A 24,351-nucleotide genomic window follows, 5' to 3' on the forward strand; every position below is an offset into this window, starting at 1 on the left:
TTATGACACTGACTTTGTTCATATGTATTTGTTTTAAAAAAATAAGGTAATTAACTAGAGCCAAGGAGCAGGGGGTTGAATTTGTGCATTAGGTAAAATAACATGGACATCTCCTCGTTGGGAGGCACCAGAGTACCGGACTCCAAGTTGGTCACATTTTGCAGTGGAGCTTTGGCTGTCTGAAGGCACAATCCAGCGCAATTATCAGTAAATTACAGCTATAATCAGATTCCAGCGACCAGTGCAGTAGCATCTATGCTTGCGATTGCTGCTGGTTGAATCCACCTCTGTGGCAGATATTCTCAACGGGCGATGTGCAAGCAGTACAGCTGCATTAGGGGTGGAAAGCTAGGCCTTTGAAGGTGTGATTGCTGTGCATGGACAGCGTGTGTTGGGTAAGCCACAGACGATTCCTGGCAATGTGTGGCCCAGATCTGCAGTTTTTGGTCCCTCTGGCCAGGAGGTTCCCCCAACACTTCACAGCATGTGAGAGATGATCAGTAAGCAATTGAATTTGCTCTGTGGAGAAGGCTGAAGTGTATGTTAAGCCCTTTACTGGCAGGTGGTGAGTGCCATTGCCCATCTTGGGAGCAGAGGCCATGGCATGGGTTAGGCCCAACATCAGTGGAGAGCACCATGTGACACTGCTGGATCTGTACACAGTGCGTGAATAAGAACCCTGATGCTTAGGGTGCTTGCTATGGACGACCCAGACTCCTAATCTTGAAGAGTGAGCACTGGCGCCTGTAAGGAAGTGAACTAGTGATAAAATTCAGTTTAGCATTCATAGGTCCTCTCATTTCCCCTCCCAGGTATTATCAGGATCTACACTTGCAAGGGTTCCATGATCATTTTTTTAATGTTTGATAATACCACTCCTAAGCTGGTAAATTCATCCTGCTGAACGTTACTGATGCGACGGGCCTAAAGCCTGGGGTGTGTGCGTCAAAACAAGTTACTTACCTTTGGTAACAAATTATCTGGTAGAGACATATTCTAGTTGCAGACTCCTTACCTTAGAATTTCCCCTAGGCATCAGTCTGGATCTAGAGATTCTTCCTCACACAGTACCCATGCGTGCAGTTAGGTGGCTTCGGTTGACTCTGCACCTGTCACTGGCAGACGCCGGATGTGATGTCGCAGGTTGTATATAGGCACCACGCCAGCATGCTGACGTGTTTCTTTACGCGACTTTCTACACCAGAAGTGTGGAGCCATGAAGAACACCCTACTGCATCAGAACAAGGGCCCGGGAAGGGAAGTCCCTGTCCCTAGAAATGAGTTTGCACAGCAGGGAGGATGAGTGGGTTGGTAATCAGCAACTAGAACATGTCTCTACCAGATGATTTGTTAGCGAAGGTAAGTAACTTGTTCATCTGATAGAGACTTCTGGTTGCAGATTCCTTTCCTTAGAATAGATATCCAAGCAATACCATCCCCAGAGGTGGGTCTGCGAACCAAGATCATACTAGGAAGTCCTGCAGGACCAAACGGGCAAAGTACCCATCCCATCGGGCCTGACTATCCAGGCAGTAATGTTTGGTGAACATGTGCAAAGACTTTCACGTTGCTGATCAGGACTGGAACTTCATGTGCTAACCGAGTGGTTGCAGCTGTTGCTCTGGTGGAGTGAGCAAAGAAACTCTCCAAGGATTGCTTCTTAGCCAAAGCATAGCACATTTTGATGCAGAGATCAACCCATGTGGAGATAGTCCTCTTCTGCACTGTTCGACCTTTCTTCGCACTCACATAACCCACAAAGAGTTCAGCATCCACCCTGAACTCTTTGGTATGCTCTTTTTGGGTCCAGGAGGTGCAGTCTCTCCTCTTCCTTAGAAGGATGTGGGGGGGTGTAAAAAGTAGGCAAAGTAATGGATCAGCCTACATGAAAGGGCGTGACCACTTTTTATAAAAAGGAAGCCCTGGTATGAAGCACCATCTTGTCACGATAGATGGAAAGGAAGGGTGGCAATGAAGAAAGGGCCTGCAGCTCACGCACCCTGTGGGCAGAAGTGATGGCCTCAAGGAAAGCTTTTTCTTTTAGAGTGAGAAGCCTGAGGGGACAGTTATGAAGTGGCTTGAAAGGAGCACATATCAGAGAGTAAGAAACTGGTTAAAATCCCAATGGGGCATGATGAATGGGGAAGGAAGAAATATATGAGTAAGACCCTTGAGGAATCTACCAACAACAGGTGATTTAAACAAGGAGGGTTGGTCAGGTGATCTCAGGAAATCAGAGATAGCGGATAAGTAACCCTTGAGAGTGCCCAAAGCACAGCCCTGCTGGGCTAGGAAAAGAATAAACAAGAAGAACTCAGATGATGGGGAGAGAGGGGATCAACAGACTTGTTTGTGCATCATGTCACAAATTTGTTCCAACGAATGGCGTATACCTTTTGAAGTGGGGCCTGGCTGCCAAGATAATATTACAGACTTTGGGAGAAAGGTTCAAAGCTGTCAACCGCAGCCGCTTAATCTCCACACAAAAAGGCAGAGACTGGACTGGTTCGGGTAGAGAACCGAACCCTGCTGCTGCGACAGAACATCGGAGGATCGATGGCCATGCTTAATAGCTCGGGATACCAGATTCTTTGTGCCCACTACTTTTCCTGTGTCATGTCATGTCATCCAACTGACAGAGTGAAGTCAAAGAACGTTTGCTGTTCTTCAACTTCTTCCTATGCTTATCCAAGCGTCCTGAAGATTTCATATGGGACAATGAAGAGTGTGTGCTCTGCGGTCTGGAGACGTTCCTCTCGACCTAGACCGGGGGCGAAGAGGAGCCAATCGCTGGGCTGCAAGAAGCATTAGGGACCACTCCCTCAACGCCTTCCGGTTCATGGTCTGGCACTCGAAGTACGACTTCGAATCGTGGTGGCGCTCAAAACACATGAGGTGCGTATCTGTCACGGAAATCATCCGATGACCAGAGTTGCAGGACTTCCGTGATGACAATTCAATGCACCAGAATGTCAAAAAATCTTTGACAAAAGTCGAAAAAGCCAGTAAAAAGTTACAGTGGGGTCGGTCTTCTTCGGATCTGCGCATAGGCTGGCGTAGAAAGAAAAGAACTGACATCCGTGTGCCATGATGTTTTATCCGGCAACCACAACGTCAACTACAGACAGGGAGTCAGCCGAGTTCACCAACGGTACGCAGAAAACCAACAAGATATACAAAAGAATTAACCTTTTGAAGCCCACCAAACACCTTTAAATGTTAAATTTTAAAGCCACTAAACAGATTTATTGCAAATCACAAAAACAGGTTTTCTGAGTTAACTTTTACTTTTTTTTTTTTTTACCTTATTTGACATGATATGGTTCAATGGTTTTGCTGTAAGTCCTATTTGAGCTAAATAGGAAAACATTTCTTTTTTTAATCGCTGCACCTCCCAAAGACGTCTGCATTAAATTTAACATGCCAATACGTAACAGGATAAGCCAAGAGTGTGCCAAATATGACACTGATTTGCTAAACGGAATCAAAGCTATTAAAAAGCCAAAACATTTTTTTTTTTTTTAATTAGAAAATGGATCTGAATCATAACTACACAGCCAGCAAAGCTGTCACCCATCTTACCTCTAGTGACAAAACTACAAACTTCAGAATCACTGAATCTTGACCAGGCTTTACTTGGAAAGAGGCTGGAAGCTTGGAGAGAGAGAGCAAATACTTGGTCAGCGCTCTGGAAAGTGTTATCACATTCTGATGGAACACTGGATCACCTGAAACATATCAAACAAGAAATACTTTCACACAGGACAGCAAGGAATAAATGCATACACAGAGAAATCTAAATTGAACACATACATTTAAAGAAATATTGTCATTAAATCTTTTAATTTAAAAACATACCCTTTCATTAGACTTCAGCATGCTAAATATCTGATATGGATTCTAAGAGGATATATTTATAAAACAAGATACAATTGTCATAAACAGTTAAAGCTCATTTACAGGTATGCAATAATACAGTTGAGTAAGGCATGGTATATTGACTTGTATGCAGACACCCACTCTAGGTACTTATAAATCAAGATCAGGCTTTTTCCTATTTGCATTTTTCAGAAAACAGAATGCTGCTGTTAACAGTTTCATCTCCTCGTGCCTTGTCTGGCAGCTAGTGATTGCATGCAAGAAAGTGGAGGTGGCTGTAAAATCTATATTTAGGTGTAATGTGTAAGGATCAGAGAACAGCACAATTTTTGGTGCAGTGAATAAATCTCTTAAAATGATTAGTGGAATGGGTTATGTCATAATACGTAAGAAGTCCACTCAATGCCATGTTGAACCATAACGACAGGAAATCTGTATAGGAGTCTAAAGCGAGATGCAAAGTTTAGGCATCTGAACCCTCAAATCTCAGCAAGCAATTTCATGCATTTACCATGATCTATGGGAACGGTAGTGCATGACAAGTACCACCGTCAGGGCATAGGTGGGCACACTCTAGACAGGAAAGCACTGTCTTAGCACGGTGACAAGTAAAATAGACATGCCTGCACAGGAAAATTCGAGGATTTGGTAGTTTGAATGAAGAATACAATTGAAATGTGCTTTTCCAATAAGGTAGGGTCTCAGAAAGAGCATTCTTGAAGTGCCGAATATCATATATGATAAGTATCAGCACTATGGTCAATCTGGAGCTGAATCTTCAAACTAGGCTGCATTACTACTTTCAGTACTACAAATTTAGGTATGTGAATATGACACTGTGTTTTGCAGTTCTGTTCTAGTGGTTGAAGGATGTGTCACATCAGCTTTTGATCCAATACAGCTAAAAGCACGCTGTGCACTTGATGTCCAAATTATAGAGAGCCAACTCAGACTTGGCAGCATGGAGACAAAGAAGGAAGGTCAGGAAAATTATTTTCCTATTCAGGTGGAACAGAATACAAGAGAACCAACCAATCCTTCTGAAGTATTATGAATGGCGTTGAGGCACAAAGGGCACAAAGAGCCTGAAGAATACGTTATTTACTTTTGGTAACTGTCTTTCTGATGGATACCCTATCTAGCTGCAGATTCTTCATCTTACAGTAGCCAAGGTGCCAGACTGGATTAGAAGCTTCAAATAGCAATGGTTCTGCACACTGATAGGTTCGTCTTGCAGCTCTGTACTGACACCGGCCTGGTAGTGACTAACAAAGTCACATATCAGAGAAAACCTCTGCATGCCGGAGTCAGTTTCTTTCTTGACTCTCTCCGCGTCCTCGAAAACAGATACTTAAAAAATAAAAAATCAGAGATACCAATGTGCAGATCTTTAGTTTGGGACCTTGTGAGATGGGAAAAGAGACTGTTTCACACAATTGGGAGGTGGGAAGCTACTCAGGGTCCTGAAGATAAAGGTATCTACAAGAAAGAGTTACCAAAGGTAAGTAATTTGTTCTGATAGATAATTCTAGCCACAGATTCCTTGCCTTAAGACTAGCTACCAAAGACCAAAGCAGTACCTTGCAAGGAGGAGGATGTGTGGAATGGGCTCAGACAAAGATGTCCTGCAGGTATGATGAGCGAAACTACTTTCCTGCCACACTTGCCCATTAAGGCTGTTGTGCTTGGTGAATGTGTTCAATGACGCCCACGGCACAGCCTGACAGATGTCCAGTACAGAGTTATAAAAAAAGTGATGGATGGAATGCTTAAATTTATCTCGGCCACTCTGCTTGTAATTACTCAGTGCTGCATCACAGGCTTGTTCTGCCACCTCAGTTTGGACCCAGCCACATGAAAATCTGCCTTGACCCTGTTCCAATGGGAATAGTTCAGCCCAAACTGTCTAACGCATTATCTATAAAAATTAGTCCTTTACTGACAGAGGCCCCACATATTTAAGAGAAAGAAACATTCTAGTTCTTCCAACAAGATCTTTGAGATCTGTGAATCAACTTCTGCTGCATGTCCTGATGGTACAAAATGCCTGGGCAGGAATGATTTATTTCTCCACCTTAGGCCCCAAATGGTGGAACAGACTCCAGTTGGTAATTCGTAGCTGCCAGTTGGAAAAGAGTTTTAAATCTCAGTTAAAAACATGTCTTTTATGTTCCAACTAATTTTCCTATCACAAAAGGCATTAACTTGGTCATCTAATACAGACCTCTAGCCACAGATTGCTTTCCCTTACAACGGATACCTAAACAATACTTCTACGGAGGTGGGACTGCGACAGATAAGACAAAAATGTCCTGCAGGACCGAACGGGCAAAATGTTCATATTGAGGGACTAGACCGTCCAGGCAGTAGTGCCTGGTGAACATGTGCAAGGACGACCACGTTGGTGCCTGACAGATGTTTAGGGCAGGTCCTCTGCATGCTAATGCAGTGGTTGAAGCCTTGGCTTTGGTGGACTGAGCATGCAAACTTTCAGGGGGTTGCTTCCAGGCCAATGCATAGCATATTGTAGGAAAATGCCACTGTTGGCATGGTTACCCCCACCTTTTGCCTAGTGTTAATGCCAACTTTGATTGAAAGTGTGCTGGGACCCTGCTAACCAGCACCAGTGTTCTTTCCCTAAAACTGAACCTTTGTTCCCACAATTGGCACAGCCCTGGCACACAGTTAAGACCCTTGTAAAAGCTACCCATGGTACCAAGGGCCCTGTGGCCAGGGAAGGTCTCTAAGGGCTGTAGCATAGATTATGCCAACCGGGGACCCCTCACTCAGCACATGCACACTGCCTTGCTACTTGTGTGTGCTAGTGGGGAGAAAAAGACAAAATCGACATGGCACCCCTCTCAGGGTATCATGCCCACAAACCACTGCCTGTGGCATAGGTAAGTCACCCCTCTACCAGGCCTTAAAGCCCTAAGGCATGGTGCACTATCCCATTTGTGAGGGCATAGGTGCATGAGCAATATGCCCCTACAGTGTCTGAGTCCATTCTCTGACACTGTAAGTGCAGTATAGCCATACTGAGTATGTGGTCTGGGAGTTTGTCATTACGAACTCCACAGCACCATAATGGCTTCACTGAATACTGGGAAGTTTGGTATCAAACTTCTCAACAAAATAAACCCACACTGATGCCAGAGTGGGATTTATTGAAAAATGCACACATAGGGCATCTAAGAGACGCCAAACCGTTAGTATAAGACTCACACGTCTGTGCTCGCCTGCCACTTTCAGACGAGTTTCTGACCACATGGGGTGAGTGCCTTTGTGCACACTCTGGTCAGAAACAAAGCCTGTCCTGGGTGGAAGTGCTTCACACCTCCCCCCTGCAGGAAGTGTAACACCTGGCGGTGAGCCTCACATTACACTGCCCCAGGGCACTCCAGCCAGCCCCACTTTTGACAGCAAGTCCTGAGAGAAAATTAGGTAAAACCATGAGGAGTCACCACCTCGGCCAGGACCACCCCTAGGTGTCCAGAGCTGAGGTGATCCCCTCCCTGCAGAATCTTCCATCTTGGTTTGGAGGACAGGGACCAATAGGGAAAGGAATGTGCCCCCTCCCAAAGAGAGTGGGCACAACAAGGGTGTAGCCACCCTCAGGTACAGTAGCCACTGGCTACTGCCCCCTGACCTTAACACGCCCCTAAATTTAGGATTTAAGGGCTTCTCTGAACCCAGCTCACCAGATTCCTGATGACCTCACAAGAAGAAAGACTGCTGAGCTGACAACCCAGCAGAGAAGAGGAGACGACAACTGACTCGGCTCCAGCCCTACCGGCTTATTATGGCAAAACGGTCTCCTGCTTCAAAATGCTGCAAAAGAAGATCGACATGTTCTGCAGGCCCAGCGACCCCTGAAAAGCCTTCACAGGACTGCCTGCATCACAGAGGACCAAGAAACTCCAGTGGACAGCGAACCAGTCCAACAAGAAAGAAAAATAAATTGCTTCTAAAGGACTCCCACCTCACTCCAGAAGCGTGTGTCCTAAAACACCCTGCACCAGACACCCACAGCCCATGTCCAGGTGGATAAACTAGCCAGAGAGGATCCCCAGGCAATTCAGACCGAGTGTCCACTTTGGGGTGACCCCTCCACGACGACGCCTGCAGAGGGAATACCGAAAAAAACCCGGACCGCGACTGCCCGGGATGAAGCTATCTGATGCCTGGAGAAGCGCTGCACCCGCAGGCCCCAGACTCGAGAGAGACTGACCACCGGTGCAGCTACAACCAGCATGCAGCTCCCCTCCCTATCCAGTTGGTGGCTTGCCCGAGAAGCCCCCTTGTGCCTTGCCTGCAACGCCTAAGTGATCCCCAGGACCCCCTCAGAGTTTCATTGGAAACCCAATGCCTTGTTGGCACTCTGCACCCGGCCGCCCCTGTGCCGCTGAGGGTGTGGGATTGATGCCTACTTGGGGCCCCTCTACAGCTACTCTAAACCCCCTTGGTCTGCCCTCCGACAACGCGGATACTTACCTGCAAGCAGACCGGAACCAGAGTATCTCCTGTCTCCATAGGGGCCCATGTTATTTGGCTCATGTTTTACCTCTGCCCCTAACCAGCCTGTGCTGCTGGTGCTGGGTGCTTGGGTTATCTTGAACCCCCAATGGTGGGCTACCTATGCCCCAGAGACTAAACCTGTAAGTTTGTTACTTACCTTAGAAACTGTACTTTATTTACCTTCCCCAGGAACTGTTGACAATTGCACTGTGTCCACTTTTAAAATAGCTTTTTGCCATTTTAAAGAAAACTGAATGTATTGTCGATTTGATTCAGAATCCTGAACATACCTATGCAAAGTACTTTTCATTTCATGTACTTATCTGCAAACTGAATCTTGCGCTTCTCGAAATAAATTAACAAAACATATATTTCTATATAAAACCCTATTGGTCTGGAGTTAAGTCATTGAGTGTGTGTTTCTTCTATTGCTTGTGTGTGTAGAACAAATGCTTTGCACTACCCTCTGATAAGCCTAACTGCTCGACCACACTACCACAAAGTGCGGAAAGAAAAGAACTGATGTCAGGTGGGGCTTGAAGTCTTTTTCAGGTATCCATTTTAATAAGGGAAATAGTGGTAATTAAGGGATTTTAAGGGATTCATGGTTGGCTAGTGGTTAGTCTGAGGTTGTAAGGGTTTTTAGGGGTCATCAATGGGGAATGGTAGGTGGTAATAAGGAGTTTTCGGGGTTCATTAATGAATAAAGGTGCAGGGATGTAATGGTTTTTAGGGTTCGGGGTAGGGTTGGTGTAAGTAAGGGGTTTTTACAGTTGAGGGATGGGTAAAGGCAATGATGCAAGGATGGCTTTTTAGGGTGAAGGGCTGAGTAAGAGTAGGGGTGGTGAGGGGTTAATAAGGTTCAAGGAGAGGTAAGGGATTAAGGTATATTTAAAGTTAGTGTGATTGGGATATACAGGGAGTGCAGAATTATTAGGCAAGTTGTATTTTTGAGGATTAATTTTATTATTGAACAACAACCATGTTCTCAATGAACCCAAAAAACACATTAATATCAAAGCTGAATATTTTTGGAAGTAGTTTTTAGTTTGTTTTTAGTTTTAGCTATGTTAGGGGGATATCTGTGTGTGCAGGTGACTATTACTGTGCATAATTATTAGGCAACTTAACAAAAAACAAATATATACCCATTTCAATTATTTATTATTACCAGTGAAACCAATATAACATCTCAACATTCACAAATATACATTTCTGACATTCAAAAACAAAACAAAAACAAATCTTTGACCAATATAGCCACCTTTCTTTGCAAGGACACTCAAAAGCCTGCCATCCATGGATTCTGTCAGTGTTTTGATCTGTTCACCATCAACATTGCGTGCAGCAGCAACCACAGCCTCCCAGACACTGTTCAGAGAGGTGTACTGTTTTCCCTCCTTGTAAATCTCACATTTGATGATGGACCACAGGTTCTCAATGGGGTTCAGATCAGGTGAACAAGGAGGCCATGTCATTAGATTTCCTTCTTGTATACCCTTTCTTGCCAGCCACGCTGTGGAGTACTTGGACGCGTGTGATGGAGCATTGTCCTGCATGAAAATCATGTTTTTCTTGAAGGATGCAGACTTCTTCCTGTACCACTGCTTGAAGAAGGTGTCTTCCAGGAACTGGCAGTAGGACTGGGAGTTGAGCTTGACTCCATCCTCAACCCGAAAAGGCCCCACAAGCTCATCTTTGATGATACCAGCCCAAACCAGTACTCCACCTCCACCTTGCTGGCGTCTGAGTCGGACTGGAGCTCTCTGCCCTTTACCAATCCAGCCACGGGCCCATCCATCTGGCCCATCAAGACTCACTCTCATTTCATCAGTCCATAAAACCTACGAAAAATCAGTCTTGAGATATTTCTTGGCCCAGTCTTGACGTTTCAGCTTGTGTGTCTTGTTCAGTGGTGGTCGTCTTTCAGCCTTTCTTACCTTGGCCATGTCTCTGAGTATTGCACACCTTGTGCTTTTGGGCACTCCAGTGATGTTGCAGCTCTGAAATATGGCCAAACTGGTGGCAAGTGGCATCGTGGCAGCTGCACGCTTGACTTTTCTCAGTTCATGGGCAGTTATTTTGCGCCTTGGTTTTTCCACACGCTTTTTGCGACCCTGTTGACTATTTTGAATGAAACGCTTGATTGTTCGATGATCACGCTTCAGAAGCTTTGCAATTTTAAGAGTGCTGCATCCCTCTGCAAGATATCTCACTATTTTTGACTTTTCTGAGCCTGTCAAGTCCTTCTTTTGACCCATTTTGCCAAAGGAAAGGAAGTTGCCTAATAATTATGCACACCTGATATAGGGTGTTGATGTCATTAGACCACACCCCTTCTCATTACAGAGATGCACATCACCTAATATGCTTAATTGGTAGTAGGCTTTCGAGCCTATACAGCTTGGAGTAAGACAACATGCATAAAGAGGATGATGTGGTCAAAATACTCATTTGCCTAATAATTCTGCACTCCCTGTAGGTAAAACTACCCCTTGATACTTGTGGACCGTTTTGTGAGGCACTAAACTGCATTGTGGGCAGATTCCTTTCCAGATCCCTGTGGTGTTGGTTGCAGGTGCTCTGAGCACTAACAGGCACACTGAGTTGCTAAATTTCTGGTACCAGGACCTAAGACCCGGTCAATGAGAAACACTATTGTGGCAAAGCAAAAATATCCTTTGAGAAGAAGAGAGATGTGCAGGTGCCACAAGCAGAGACAGAACCCCTAATGGCACCACTACAGATCCTGGCCCTGATTCAGATGTTAAGATGCTCCTCAATGAGATGCCACACAGTCTCCAAACAATGGACTCCAAAACTGAAACCTTTACTACTCAGCTGGAAATGATGAATGATAAGCTTGAAAAATACGATGACCACTTGGACCAGGTCGAGCAGAGAGTATCTGATGTTGAAGATGATAGCTCAATTCTGAATGAACAACTGCTGCACAATGGAAAAGGTGCTGCTCTGCTCTCTTTTCAGAGAGCACCTCACTAGCTTCTTCTTGGTTGAGCTCGCCCACTAGTCGCTTGGCCCCTGGGTGCCACCCAGAGCACTTGCCTGACTTCTTGCAAGGTCTTGGTTGCATGGGACCACATGTTGGCCAGGGAGCGCCAAATATTTGGGTGGGTCACTTGAGTTCATGACATCTTAGTATGGGCATGCAGGGGGTGGCGGTGATATGTGGTCTCAGGAAACCCTGAAAGGTCAGACAGGTCTTTGCTCAACTCAGGTGGCATAGGTTCATTGTGGGTTTCTTACAGGAACTCCACCTTTTAGAGTACTACCATGCTAGACTCTGGTCAGGCTGGATTGGAGAGGGTCATGTAGCTAAGTATTCCACCTATGTCAGGGGGTTGCTAATATAATTTGCAAAGGAGTGTGGTGGGATGACTTCATTGTGTCTGATGTCTGCCGCGAGAGAGACAGACTGCGGGCTGAGGGCACATGTATTATGATATCACACAATACAAGGTCCCACATTGATTATTGGCTGGTATCCACAGATGTCGCCTCCTGGGTCTGGAGTGTTGAGCATTTAGCATGCTTGCTCTTGGATCATTCACCAATAGTGCTGGATCTCAATCTGGCAGAGGCGGGTAGATGCTCTTTCATGTGGCGACTTCCGCCAAATGCACTGAGGGACCCTGTTTTCCATTCACACATCAGGGCCGACATCATTGAGTTTGTTGCTAACAGTACCAAATCTGTTACTTCACCTGGCCTGTTGTGAGATATCTGCATGTAAACATTAACTAGGTGCGCTCTGGGATCTACAGGACCACTTATCCCATCTGGAGTGGGAGCTAAGGGACCTGGAAAATGCCTACTTCATACCTAATCCTCACCCAGATACTAAATAAACTTCCTGAACATACTAAGAATGCTGAGAGAGAAACTCATTACCTACATAAGAAGGCTGTGGAGGGGTGCTATGAGGAGGGGAATAGAGCCGGGAAATCCTTTCAAGCTTGCTTTAACATCATCAAAACAGCACTTATATAGCTGGCCTTCTGAGTGATAAGGCGAATCACCATCATGCAATGGGATATGTCATGTGGGTGATTGTCCAATACTACACCCAACTATATGAACCTGGCCACACTAACTGTCTTGAAGCAATGACTACTTTGATTCCATCCAGCTCTTGTGGTTGGACAATACGCAGAGAAAATATCTCGATATATCATTTGACTTTGAGGACATCGTTCACGCGATTCAAAGCATACCTAGCAGAAAGTCTCCTGGATATGATGGCTTCATTGTTCAATTTTACAAGGCATACGTGGAGCTCCGAGGCCCCCATTAGCAGTCCATGTATGAGGAGGCTCAGTCAACTGTGGTTCTCCCTCAGATGCTGAGAAGCACTCATGGTCACAACATTAAAACCTGATAAACCTGCCTTCCAAAGTGACTCATATAAGCCACTCTATATGATCAACATTGACAACAAAATCCTGGCCAGACTCATAGACAATAGGTTGACGCCACTTCTTCCCATTGTTGCCTGGGTTGACCAATAAGGATTTGTGTCCAGAAGGTCCACCGCAAATAACCTGCACACTTTATTAGCACTGATCCACTCGCTTTCCCCCCGAGCTGCAACAGTATTTCTCGATGCTACTAAGGCCTGCTACAAGCTGGAATGGTCATTCCTATTTTTCCTATTGTACTTCTCTGGCCTCAGCTCTGACTTTCTTTGGTGCACAGAGCTGCGCTACGTCTAGTCGACTGTACGTATCCGAGTGAATAGTGTAGTCTCAACAACATTTCCGATCAGCAGGGGTACAAGGCATGGTTGCCCAGTGTCACCGGTGCTGTTTGTGATAGCTGTGGAGCCCTTAACAGCACAACTCTGGCAGCAATGTGCTAAGCGCAGATTGAATTTTACCTCATGCAGGCTGGTGGTCTCAATGTAGGTCGACAATGTTACAGTTAATGTCCAAAACCCTGAACTGCATGTGGCGCCTATCAAGTGTGATTTCATCTGACTTGGTGGATTTGCTGGACTAAATATAAACTAGGCTAAATCAGTTTTTTTCCATTCATACAGGAAACATCGCAATTTAGCACTGACTTAGCTTTGAGGTTTAAATACCTGGGGATTTGGATCAGCAGAGACTTGGGGGAACTGTGGAGGGAAAATCATGGCAAAACGGTCACCTGGCTAGAGGATAAAGCTGCACACTGGACAGCCTTACCTCTGAGAATGGCTGGGAGAATCGCCATTGCCAAAATGGTGGCCCTGCCCAAACTCCTTTTTGTGTTAACCTTCTGGTATCACTGACTGGGGTGGGGGTGGTTTAGGGGTTTAGTTTGAGGGGGGGCAGCCGCGACTTGTATGGGAGATCCTTACCCTATCATTTGCCCAGGGAGGATTCAGCGCACCAGACATGGAACTTTATTACTATTGCGCCCAGGCACAGTTCGCACATCACTGGCGGCATTCTGAACCATTTTCACTTCATTTCGCAGTTGAACTGCATAATGTAGCACGGCACTCCTTGAAAGCTTCTCTCTCCTCTGCCCCAGTGCGGCTAAGGGGAGAGACTGACACTGTGCAGTGCACAATCTGGACCTGGAATGGGCTTTGAGGCAGGACCTACTTACCACTAGTGTACTCACCAGTACTCTGGCTGGCACAAAATCCGACCTTACTCCCTACACTGGATGCACGATGCTGCCAGCAGTTAAACCATTTGCAGCTATAGAATCTAGGAGTCTTTTATCCACAGGGTTGCTTTCTTGAACTGGGTGAGCTGTGTGCGACAATACTGTGCATGCCCCTGGATGTTTTCCTTTACTACTGGTTTCGTGGAGCATGCCGAAAGGCGCATCCTACCTTTACCCAGGAACCAGATACACTACATGCCCTGGACTTGGCTTTGACAACGCCCTCACCGAAAAGATTGATTACTAATCTCTATTTAGCTATGCAGACAAAAGCACTGTGCAGATATTAGAAGCTCTAATGCTGTTACTGGCAAAGTGCCAAGTGGCAGTGCACAGAGGTTGGATTATGGCATCCATCATAGACCGCTAGAATGGAGATGTGGCCTACTGCTAGTAACAGCTGACAGAGTGCTAGCTCCTGATGTCGGTGGCTAGCTGACTGTATGACATAAGAGCACAGTTTGAAACATATATGGCAATGCATGGTGGAGGCGATTGATCAAACAGTGGAACACCTCCACATATGGTGGATACCGCCCTTGAAACAGCCTGTACATGAGTTGCTGCATAGATCCCACACGATGGATAAGTGAGGACTCGAGATGCCCTTCCTAGCACTGGCACTTCTGTTCTATATATGGACTTGAATCTCACTGCATGCTCATTGAATGATAGTCCTCCATGTTTACACCTTTGATGTACCACGTTCGTAACTAAGGAGCGAATGTTTTGATGTGTTGAGATGCACCAGCTGACAGCAGTTATTTATTGTGATTACCTGAAATTCTTAAATAAACAAACAAAAAATAATATAATATCAGCTTCAGTTATGTATTGGAAATTCAACGTTTTTTCTCAAAACATCAGCTTATCCGTTCTGAAAATACACGTTTTCTTCTCAAATGAATACTTCTCAATTTAGCAATACATATGTTCAACTAACCAAATCTTTGGATTTAGCAGGGTGGGCTGAACACAGGAGAGATACTTACAGGTAGCAGGAGAGCTAGGAGTAGGAGAACTACCAAAGGCTTATGATCTACTTGCTGGAGAAGTCTATGCTACAGCATTATGATGATGGTTGTCGTTTTTATTAATACTTATGTGTAATCCTTTATTTATTATACCCGTTTTTTTTTTTTTTTTTTTTTTTACTTTTTATGGGTTGCACCCAAATTCCTTAAACTTGGCTTGCTGTGCAAATATTGTCACCTCCTCAGCCGGGCTATATAGTTTCTTTCGTTCGTTTTTTTACTTTGAACCTTTTTAATCCAACAGCATCATAAAAATACTGAAAGAAAGCAATCACGGAAATCTTTAAGAAACCCATATAAAAAACAGTAATATCTGTTACAGATTACACTGTCCAAGGGTATTGCTACATGTCTCATCTGCAAGTAGAATTTTTCAACGTTTGAAACAAATTGAGAAATAACATCTGATCACATAAATTACACAAATCATGAGTTGACATTTATAATGTAATTAGATGCCATACTTACTTAAGAGGTCGTTCAGACTATTCCAGTAGTCAGTGTTTTCAAACGGCTGCAAAGGATGGAAAACCTGATGAATGGTTGAAAGCTGTTGAACAGTATTGGTTAGGTGATCGAGAGTCACTCTATGTGCAATTTCAAATAGGCTGCTACACTGTTCTCCTGAGATTCTGCTGACACCAAGACACAAGCAAGATGCTAACAGGTTCAAGTTGAATTCCTGAAATCACAAGTAAAACAAAAAATGATAATTGTAACTTTAAAAAGAAAACCAATGCTAACATAAGAGAATATTCATTTAGTATTTTAATAAATTGTATTTCTAGGTTACTGTTTGAAAAATTCCAATGTTCAGATCCTGCCATTTCGTGGAATTGGTGAAAGAGCTGGACCTTGCAATGTATAGCCCCTCTCTATCAAAGCCAAAGAACAAGTGCCAAGCACGCTCATTCTGTAATTTGATAACTTGTTGATTTGCTGTCACTCTACGCTGAAGTTCAAGTTGTGAGAGCAAGGAATGACATTCCATTATGAATGACGTAAGGAAATGCCTCTTTTTGTATGATCACCCTCAAGATTTTTAACTGATGCTGATTTTAGACACAGAGTGTACTGTGGCCTGCTAATCAGATCACAGTGCCAGTGCCCTGACCTTAAAGAGTGTGTCGAAATGGATGTACCCAATCAGAAATGGCAAAACTTACCTTAAGTCCCTAGAATATGGTTACCTGGTACCCAGGGCATGTAGGTTAGAGGGGTAACCCAGGGCTTGCAGCACTGGGTGTGCAACCCTGGAGGTCCCCCAAGTAAACATGTCCCCTAGTCCAGGGATGCTGTGGATGCGATGGGGTCAACTGGGATCTTCCCGCAGGGATTACTCGGTCCATGGAGATGGTAAGGGGGGAGGGGTGTGGTTGCAAGGTCGACGCCCCACGAGCTCCTCTACATCTGGGCTGAAGTCCAGTCGCCACTGGACTACTAGTTGCCTGGTGTCGCGGTCACAGGGCAATCCTTCCTGGGACAATAACTCACCTTCTGAGGGTCCCAGCAATTCTCCAACAGCACCCCCAGGTTCAGTTATCTCGGGTGCAACTCTGTGCACTGGGTCTTGGTCCTTAAGCTGCATGGCAGTAGTGACTTGAACTCTTTGGACAACCAACTTGCTCCAGCAGGTTTCATCAGTTGGAATGTGCCTGTGCTACAAACAGGAGGCCAGTCAGCTGCCCCTAGGAGTCTCTTGGCTTGACTGGGCGCTAGAGGCAACTTCTCCCTGAGCAGAACACGGCAGCAACAGCCCCTCTTATCGTTAGCCACAAGGTACAACAAGTGCAGTCTTCAACAGTGCAGCCTCTCTTTCCTGGTCCCTCAACACAGCAGGGCAGTCCTTATTGGTCCTTCTTCCAAGTCGGTCAAGGTCTGAGTGCCAGGCGTACCCCTTTTCTGCTTGGAAAGTGCCCTCAGGGCAGGATGCAATTGGTAGCCAACCAGGTTCCCTCCCACCCGACGACCACTTCCTGTGGTGTATGGTATATCTGGCTGTCCCAAGAGGCATCATTCTAACAACTACTTTTAAAAACTCGAAAAATTTGCAACTCAAAAAGTACTCAACTGACTCTGATGATCTTGGTATCAAAGTTTACATAAAAGTACGTGTTATTTTTTATAAATTGGTGTTGGATTTCTTTGAGTGTCTGTCTCACTTACTGCATGAGTGTGTGCCTTATATGCTTAGCACTACCCTCTGATATGCCTAACTTCGCAACCACACTACCCAAAAAGAGAGCATATAGGATGCCATTTGTGCCTCTATGATATGTCTGGGGATTGCTTGGACTCTTTGCACAGTGTACCTCATTTTCGTCCACTATATAAAGAGCCAGCTTCCTACACCTCCCTTGTTTGGCACTGTGATACTCTATGTTGTGAAGCACATACTGTTGAGGACTGAGTCTAATTTTCACAGCCCTGCTAGTGATTTGGGAGTTAGAATGAAGAAGAAATTGAATGTCCACTTCCCTATACACTCATTGTACATCACTGTAAATGCCTCTGATCTGATGATGTATCTCACTGGCTTGAATCTTCCCCCGGTAGGGAGCTAACATCTAACTTGGGCACCACTGATGCAACCTTGTAAGCAACATTGTGGTCCTCAATGATAAGACATTTGATGGAACTGCTCGGTCCATCTTTAATCCTGTTGAATTCAAAGTTGAAACTACCATCCAAACTGATGCCAATATAGTTTAGAAAGTCCCTGAGGATGCAAAAGGGGACACTTATGAGGGTTCTGAGTCAGTCTCACCTCACTGGAGGTAGCAGAGCTAACTTCTACAGCATAAGATGGGCCTGTAAAAGAGCAATAAAGGAGGCCAAGACAAAAGCCAATGGTAAAAATGGCTGCAAAATGTACAATAATAACCTCCAGAAATGCAAATAAATTTGGAAGTATTTCAACATGGTAGATCATATACAACAGCACAAATACCAAGTAAGGTATCTTGATCTGTGGTAACAGCACCCAGGAGGAGGCAGTCAACCTCTCCGAAGCATCTCATGATGATGCATTGATATGGCAACTCCAGAAAGGCTCTGCAAAATCATCAACAAGTGCAGGTCTGATGGCAGTCTGGGCCCTAATGGCCTTCTTCTTGCATTCTTCAAGTGTGAGATTTCCTTTTAGTCAACATGTTTAAGTTGATTGTTCAATGGGTGTATCAAATCTACAAATGTCCCAGACTCCTGGTCGGGTTCAGTTTTTTAACCCTTATTTTAAAAGTACTCTGAATAGACCCTAAGCATTATAAAATGATTGCTCTGATCGTTCTGTATGCTAAAGTATATGCTTCTTTGCTACTACAGGATGTTTCAGACTGGACCAGTGGAAACCACCTCATCCCTTGATTCTAGCCAGGCTCCTATAATGACAGGTAACAATTGATTTTCAAACTGCTTCTGACAGCATAGATTTAAATTTACTATGGGTAAGCTGCATCGACTGGGCATCCCTGCCTTATTACGTAGGCTAAAAAGCATCTATATCTGGTCACCTAGGTGTGATAGGTTCACTATCTAGATTTCTCTAGTTTTCTAGATCCCCCTGGCACTGGTCAGTCAATGTGCCAACCTAATACAGAAAACCAGCTGGACTGCAACTGCCCCACCACCTACTGGGCAATACTCCAGTATTTCTTCAGAAACTAGATAACCACAAGCCTAACCTGAAAGGAGTTGTACTGGGCCAAGCAAAATAACATCAGATAATGAATTGTTCAAGGTAAGTAGTTGTTACTTCTTCTGATCTCCTTGTGCAACATACATTTAGATTGGTTAAAAGTTGCTGATCCAAATTTGAGGGAAAGCCTAAAGTAGCTCTTTAACTGTTTGGGGGAATAACCTTATAAGACTTGTACCTTGTATTCTCCTTACTTTCAGAAAGGTCTTCAGCCCTACCTCTTGGATATAAAGTTGACTTATTTTTGTGTATGTTGAAATGTGGTGGTGTGCTGTTCGTTGCACGATAAGCCACATTGTATCTTGCCTTAATACTCTATATGATATGGTGTTCAAAGGCTGTGAATAAAAGAGAACATGGGTGCTAACTTAAATTCAGTTGTCTATATGTATAGTGAGTGTGACTTATCTGTAATATAAGTTAATTTAGAAATGCACTTTATCATTCAAGACCTAGCCTGCTACCAAGGGCTGGTAACAGTCCAGTCATATTCAGGCTATAAATTCAGGATGTTGAGTGAGCCAGAGGAATTGGAGTGATGACATACTGTGCATAACATATGGGCTTCTCTTTCATGTAAAATGGAGCAGAGTGATGTTGTATGTTTTCTTTCTCTTTAGAAATATACATTTGTGAGGACATGGGGTGTATTATATGGTGTGGTTGTGCAACAATATTGTGCAATACACTTACCACCCTGCCTTTAACGGCCCCTAGGTTTTGTCTGTCAAACCCTCGCCTCTGCCCTGGGTAGCTGCGGCACGGAGAAGCAAGGCTTACACAGAAGAATAAATATAAAGCATTTAAACAGTACCAAAACAACTGATGAAATCAAAACTACACTCAATGAACCCGACACCAATTTATAAAAATAGACTGTATTTTTTATAAGATTTTAGACACTAGAAGGAAAAAGATCCACCAGAGTGCCCAGAGATACTGGTTTTACAATCATTATTAAATCAAAGCAATTTCACTCAACCACGACCAAGCCTTGGCAAAGCCAATGAATATGACACTTAGAAACATTTGCGAAAAAGGCTTGAGTAAGTGTCAATACATTCAATTAGAAGTACTTGGGGCAACCAATTCCGCCAGAGAGCTAGTCAGCAAGTCCTCAAGAATAGTTACCTTCTCAGAAGAAGTAGTACTCAAGCACTTCCAGGCACTTTATTCATGTTGCATTGGATTCCTATGGAGTGGTCTTGATACAAGGGATGCAGGATGCTGAATGTGTATTTAAAATGCTTCCCTGTACACTTAATATGTCTAAGAAACGACAAAGACATAGTAGGTGGCATATATGCTCATGTATATATGCCCTCACTTGTAATATAAGGCATCCTGCCTTAGGGCTGAAGGCCTGCTCTAGCGGTGACTTACAGATATTACAAACGTTGTGTTAGGGGAAATAATATAATGCACCTAGCCTTAGGGCTGAAGGCCTACTGTAGGGGTGACTTACTGATATAACGAGCAGTGTTTTAGGGGACATGGCACACAAGTTGTGTTTTCAATTTTGGGAGCACCTTGTCACACAGCCTGTAATGGTAGTCTACATAAGGATGGCTCTGGGTCCTTCAGAGTCACTCAAGCTGTGCTGCAGCTCTGAGTGGCCCTCTTCATTAACTATGCCCTAGGTACCAGGGGACTTACAGAGGTGCTGAAGGGCCTAGTGTCCAGGTGTCTTATTTTAGGGAAGGAACACTGGGGACCTGGTTAGCAGAAACCCAGTGCACTTCAGTCAAAGTTGCATCTAAAAACCAGGCAAAAAGTGGGAGGGGTAGTGGGTACTGGAACGAGAACCCAGCTCCCTTCAGAAGCAATGAATTAAAATATTGTATTCTTAACAGCCTAAGATACCAAACCACTGAAGGTATACTGGTCAGACGCAACCCTTTAGGATGAACCAGCAAAAAATACACAAACAAAAATGCAGCTAGTGTGCTGGTCCCGCTACATAAGCTGGTAGATCTCAGACAAGGACTATATTTAAATCTCAATGCAGAGCATATCTCAGACTGGCCAATCTATGTGATTAGTACCTAGTCTCCAGTGTAAATGCCATTAGCGCTGTGGAGGTATGAGGAAAATATGCCCACTCTGTGTTCCCACGTCAAGATAACTAGTTAGTAATTTATCTGGTAGGTGATTTTGTCATTTGTATAACCGAGCTTGCCACATCATTTACAACAGTACGCAGGATGCACTAATTTTACCTATGGACCTGAAAAGTTGATATTGATGTCTTTCATATTTCAATATTACAGCCTATTCAATCTGCAATTAACAATATAAATGACCTTAACTTCAAGACTGTACAATAAATTGTGATCAGGAAGACTACATTTGTAAACTGAGAACTACATTTATTACATTTGACCCCTTACTTGGATTATAATTAATTCTGAAATCTATGACAATCACATCTTTTCGAGGCTATTTCAGAAGTGTTATACGATGATGTGAGCATTTCTTTGAATTGCACACTTTCTATGTAGTCACTTTACCTTGCTGATCATAAAGGAGTGAAGCTCTGGTTGAGGAATTCGGTTCACTAGCTCTGCACCTTCCAGCAGTGCAGAGTCTGACCGACTGTAGCACTGAGCCTTCACCAGTGTTACATACCAGTCCTAAAAAAAAAAAAGAAACAAAAAGTTTAAGTCATGCCGATATGGAGAATTCCAAGGAAACGTCATCAGAAAGTTATTACCTATACTCTAAAACTGTACATTCTATATAAAAAGCATGCATCATTTTTTAGGTCGGGTCTGACTGTGTAGCTGTCTACACAATCTATTGTTTCAAACCTATGGAGCAGGCATGGGCCAGCACAATCGATCCACTTTCTTGCTTGGATCAGCACTGTTCAGCCACTGACTTATGTGGGTGAACCCTTCGAAACAATTGCTCTAAGACTTTGTCACTCATCTCTGGGATCAGCTCAAAGGAGTGTGTTGTAGACTCTTCTAGTCTCTGACATCATTGGAGCCAGTGATGTCAGAGCACAGAATCAGAGGACTCGGGTTCTGAAGGAGTTGGGAGAAAGGTGGCAGGAAGCAGGGATGAAGAGTTGGCACTGTCGTGGATGCTAAATAATAAAGGAACTTATCATACAAATCTTGACTTCATGGATATGGATTTATAACAGTGGCGACGAGGATGGGATTGAGAATAATGCCAAGATCCCTTTGATGTCTCCACCCCAACAAGTTATCACCTCGTTTGGCTACATTAATATTCCCAACCGTTTCACGCCCTTTGAATTTGATAGTCATTAGAGAATAGCCAAATAAATCAATTCTCTGTCCCCCATAACCTATGGGATCAATGTCTGGAGGAAAAAGTTCAATATGATCATTGCCAAAGATTGTTTCCCAATTTTTGTCTCCTATTAAGGTGAACGGAGAACCTGAATCCGCAAGAACCTGAACAATCTTACCATCAATTTCTATATCACATTTTGGCATAATTAACTTAGTATCGCTATTTATAAGAGAATTATGAATAATAGGACATTTCCCATTTAATATTAAATCTTGACTTAACACAGTTTCATCTACTGCATTGACCTTTTGGTTCTTACAGACTTTTGCCAAATGTCCCTTCTTTCCACAATTCCTACAGTTGACATTTCTGGCAAAACATCTTGGAATTTTCGCCAAATGTCCAGGACTACCACATTTGTAACACCTAGGTTTGGGATCTTTGATTATTTCATTGCCACCTTTCAAGTGATATGTTATCGGTTTCTGTATAACGTTCCTGTCTACTTGAGTCGAGACTTTAGCTACTGCTGCGTTAACCAAAGGTTCAGTTAAGCAGTTTGAAGTGGTGTTCTTCATTTCCTGAACCCAAGAAGTAGCATGCTCTAAACTTTCCACAATGGCAACGGCTTCTTCCGAAGAGGGATTCTTAGCTAATAATTTTTCTTGCACCCTTGAGCAACGACGAGATCTATGCACAGTTGGACCCTGTGTAGATTTGAACTGTAACATTCTTAACGCGCGATTGAAACTGCACCGGTGTTCTTCAAACCGCAGCTCATCGCGTGAAGCCGCCGTCGCTCATCGCATGCAGCCGCGGCAGCTGATTTTTAAGTCGCGAGACCGCGCGTGAAATTTCAGCAAAGTGAGAACCTTTTGGAAATAATAATAACCGGGCTTTCAGCAACTCACCTTGAAGTCTCGTGACGGCGCGTATAATTTCTTTAAGGAAGTAATAATTACCTCTTCTTCATTTTCAAATGAAGTGTTTCACAGCCAGTGGAGTTTCGTTTCAAACACTGTGAGGTTGTTATTAATATCAAATCTCGCGTGTGTTGGACACATAAATCTCGCGTGTGTTGGACACACAAATGACTAGACTGCTAACTTCATTTTTTTTGTGTTTTTTTTTGTTTTGTTATTTATCATTTACTTAGGTGAAAGGTATTTAATAATTAGTGGCTCAGTTTTGAATATTCTACTACATTTAAGTGTTATAAATATTATTATTACTAATACTATTGTTATTTCTTTTACTACTTCACATTTTTACTATATTGTTCACGCCATGTCGCAATTAGCTACGCTTAGTTTGGCTCAACCACCACAATTCTTATCTGAACGTGGAGAACCCATTCTACCTTGGAAGAAATGGATTAATCTTTTTGAATCTTATTTAATTGGAATAGGTGGAGAAAACTTTTCGCCAGCAAGGAAGCAAGGTATTCTTCTTCATAATTTAGGTATTGAAGAAAGAAATATTTATGACAGTCTGGATTTAATTGCGCTTGGCACTGCTGATGGAGACCCTAGAGATGTTTATGACATGTCTGTCATGATGTTAAAAAAACATTTTGATATGCGTATAAACATAGTCATGGAACGACATAAATTTTTTATGAGAGCACAAGCCAAAAATGAAGAGTGGGTAATTACATTGCATCTCTGAAAACATTAGCTCAGACTTGTGAGTTTGCTGGTTTAACTGATTCTCTCATCAGAGACCAGAAGAGTCCAAAACAGAGTATTCACCTCTAAACACATATTATTAGCTCTTGGTGTATTATTCCACCTCCTAGGATCTGATTGCAATACAATACAATGGAGTATTTTATCTGAAAAGAATAATCATTGCACATTAAATTTATCTTATACATTCACTGAATACAAGAAGTAATTGTTTCGGAAATGTTTCTCACAAGATAAGCTTCGTTTAATACTTGTATCTAATAGAGAATTCTAGTCGCAGATTTCTTACCTTTGAATATCTACCCAGGCATCTGACTGGATCCGGTAGATTTTTTAGCAGTACCCCTGCGCGTCGGTAGATGGCTTAGTTCGGCTCTGCGCCAGCGTTGACCACGTCAGAAGTGACAAGCACGGTACCTATATAGCACCTCGGATGGATGATGTCACTTCTTTCTTTTCTGCGCCAGAAAGCGCTGATCCAGCTTTTTTCAACCTTTTGTCGACCTTTTTTGTGAGATTTAATCTCCTGGTGTCAGGATGTCACCCCAAAAACCGGCTTCTTTCACACTATATGGGGTCTGTGATAGGC

The 24,351-nt window shown here is 43.6% G+C and overlaps 1 protein-coding gene across 2 annotated transcripts in view; it reads right to left on the reverse strand.

Moving 5' to 3' along the window:
* The window catches only part of HTT (huntingtin), a 1,416,422-nt gene that overhangs the window by 432,604 nt on the left and 959,467 nt on the right, over positions 1-24,351 (reverse strand). For both annotated transcript variants that reach the window (XM_069203496.1, XM_069203501.1), the window contains 3 exons: positions 21,318-21,440; positions 15,579-15,792; positions 3,583-3,728 (listed from right to left, as the gene is read on the reverse strand). In XM_069203496.1, coding sequence (XP_069059597.1) covers positions 3,583-3,728; positions 15,579-15,792; positions 21,318-21,440 — 483 coding nt within the window. The remainder of the gene's footprint in view (positions 1-3,582; positions 3,729-15,578; positions 15,793-21,317; positions 21,441-24,351) is intronic.

This window comes from Pleurodeles waltl, chromosome 1_2 (genome assembly GCF_031143425.1).
Source record: "Pleurodeles waltl isolate 20211129_DDA chromosome 1_2, aPleWal1.hap1.20221129, whole genome shotgun sequence".
In the NCBI taxonomy this organism is placed as follows: Eukaryota; Metazoa; Chordata; class Amphibia; order Caudata; family Salamandridae; genus Pleurodeles; species Pleurodeles waltl.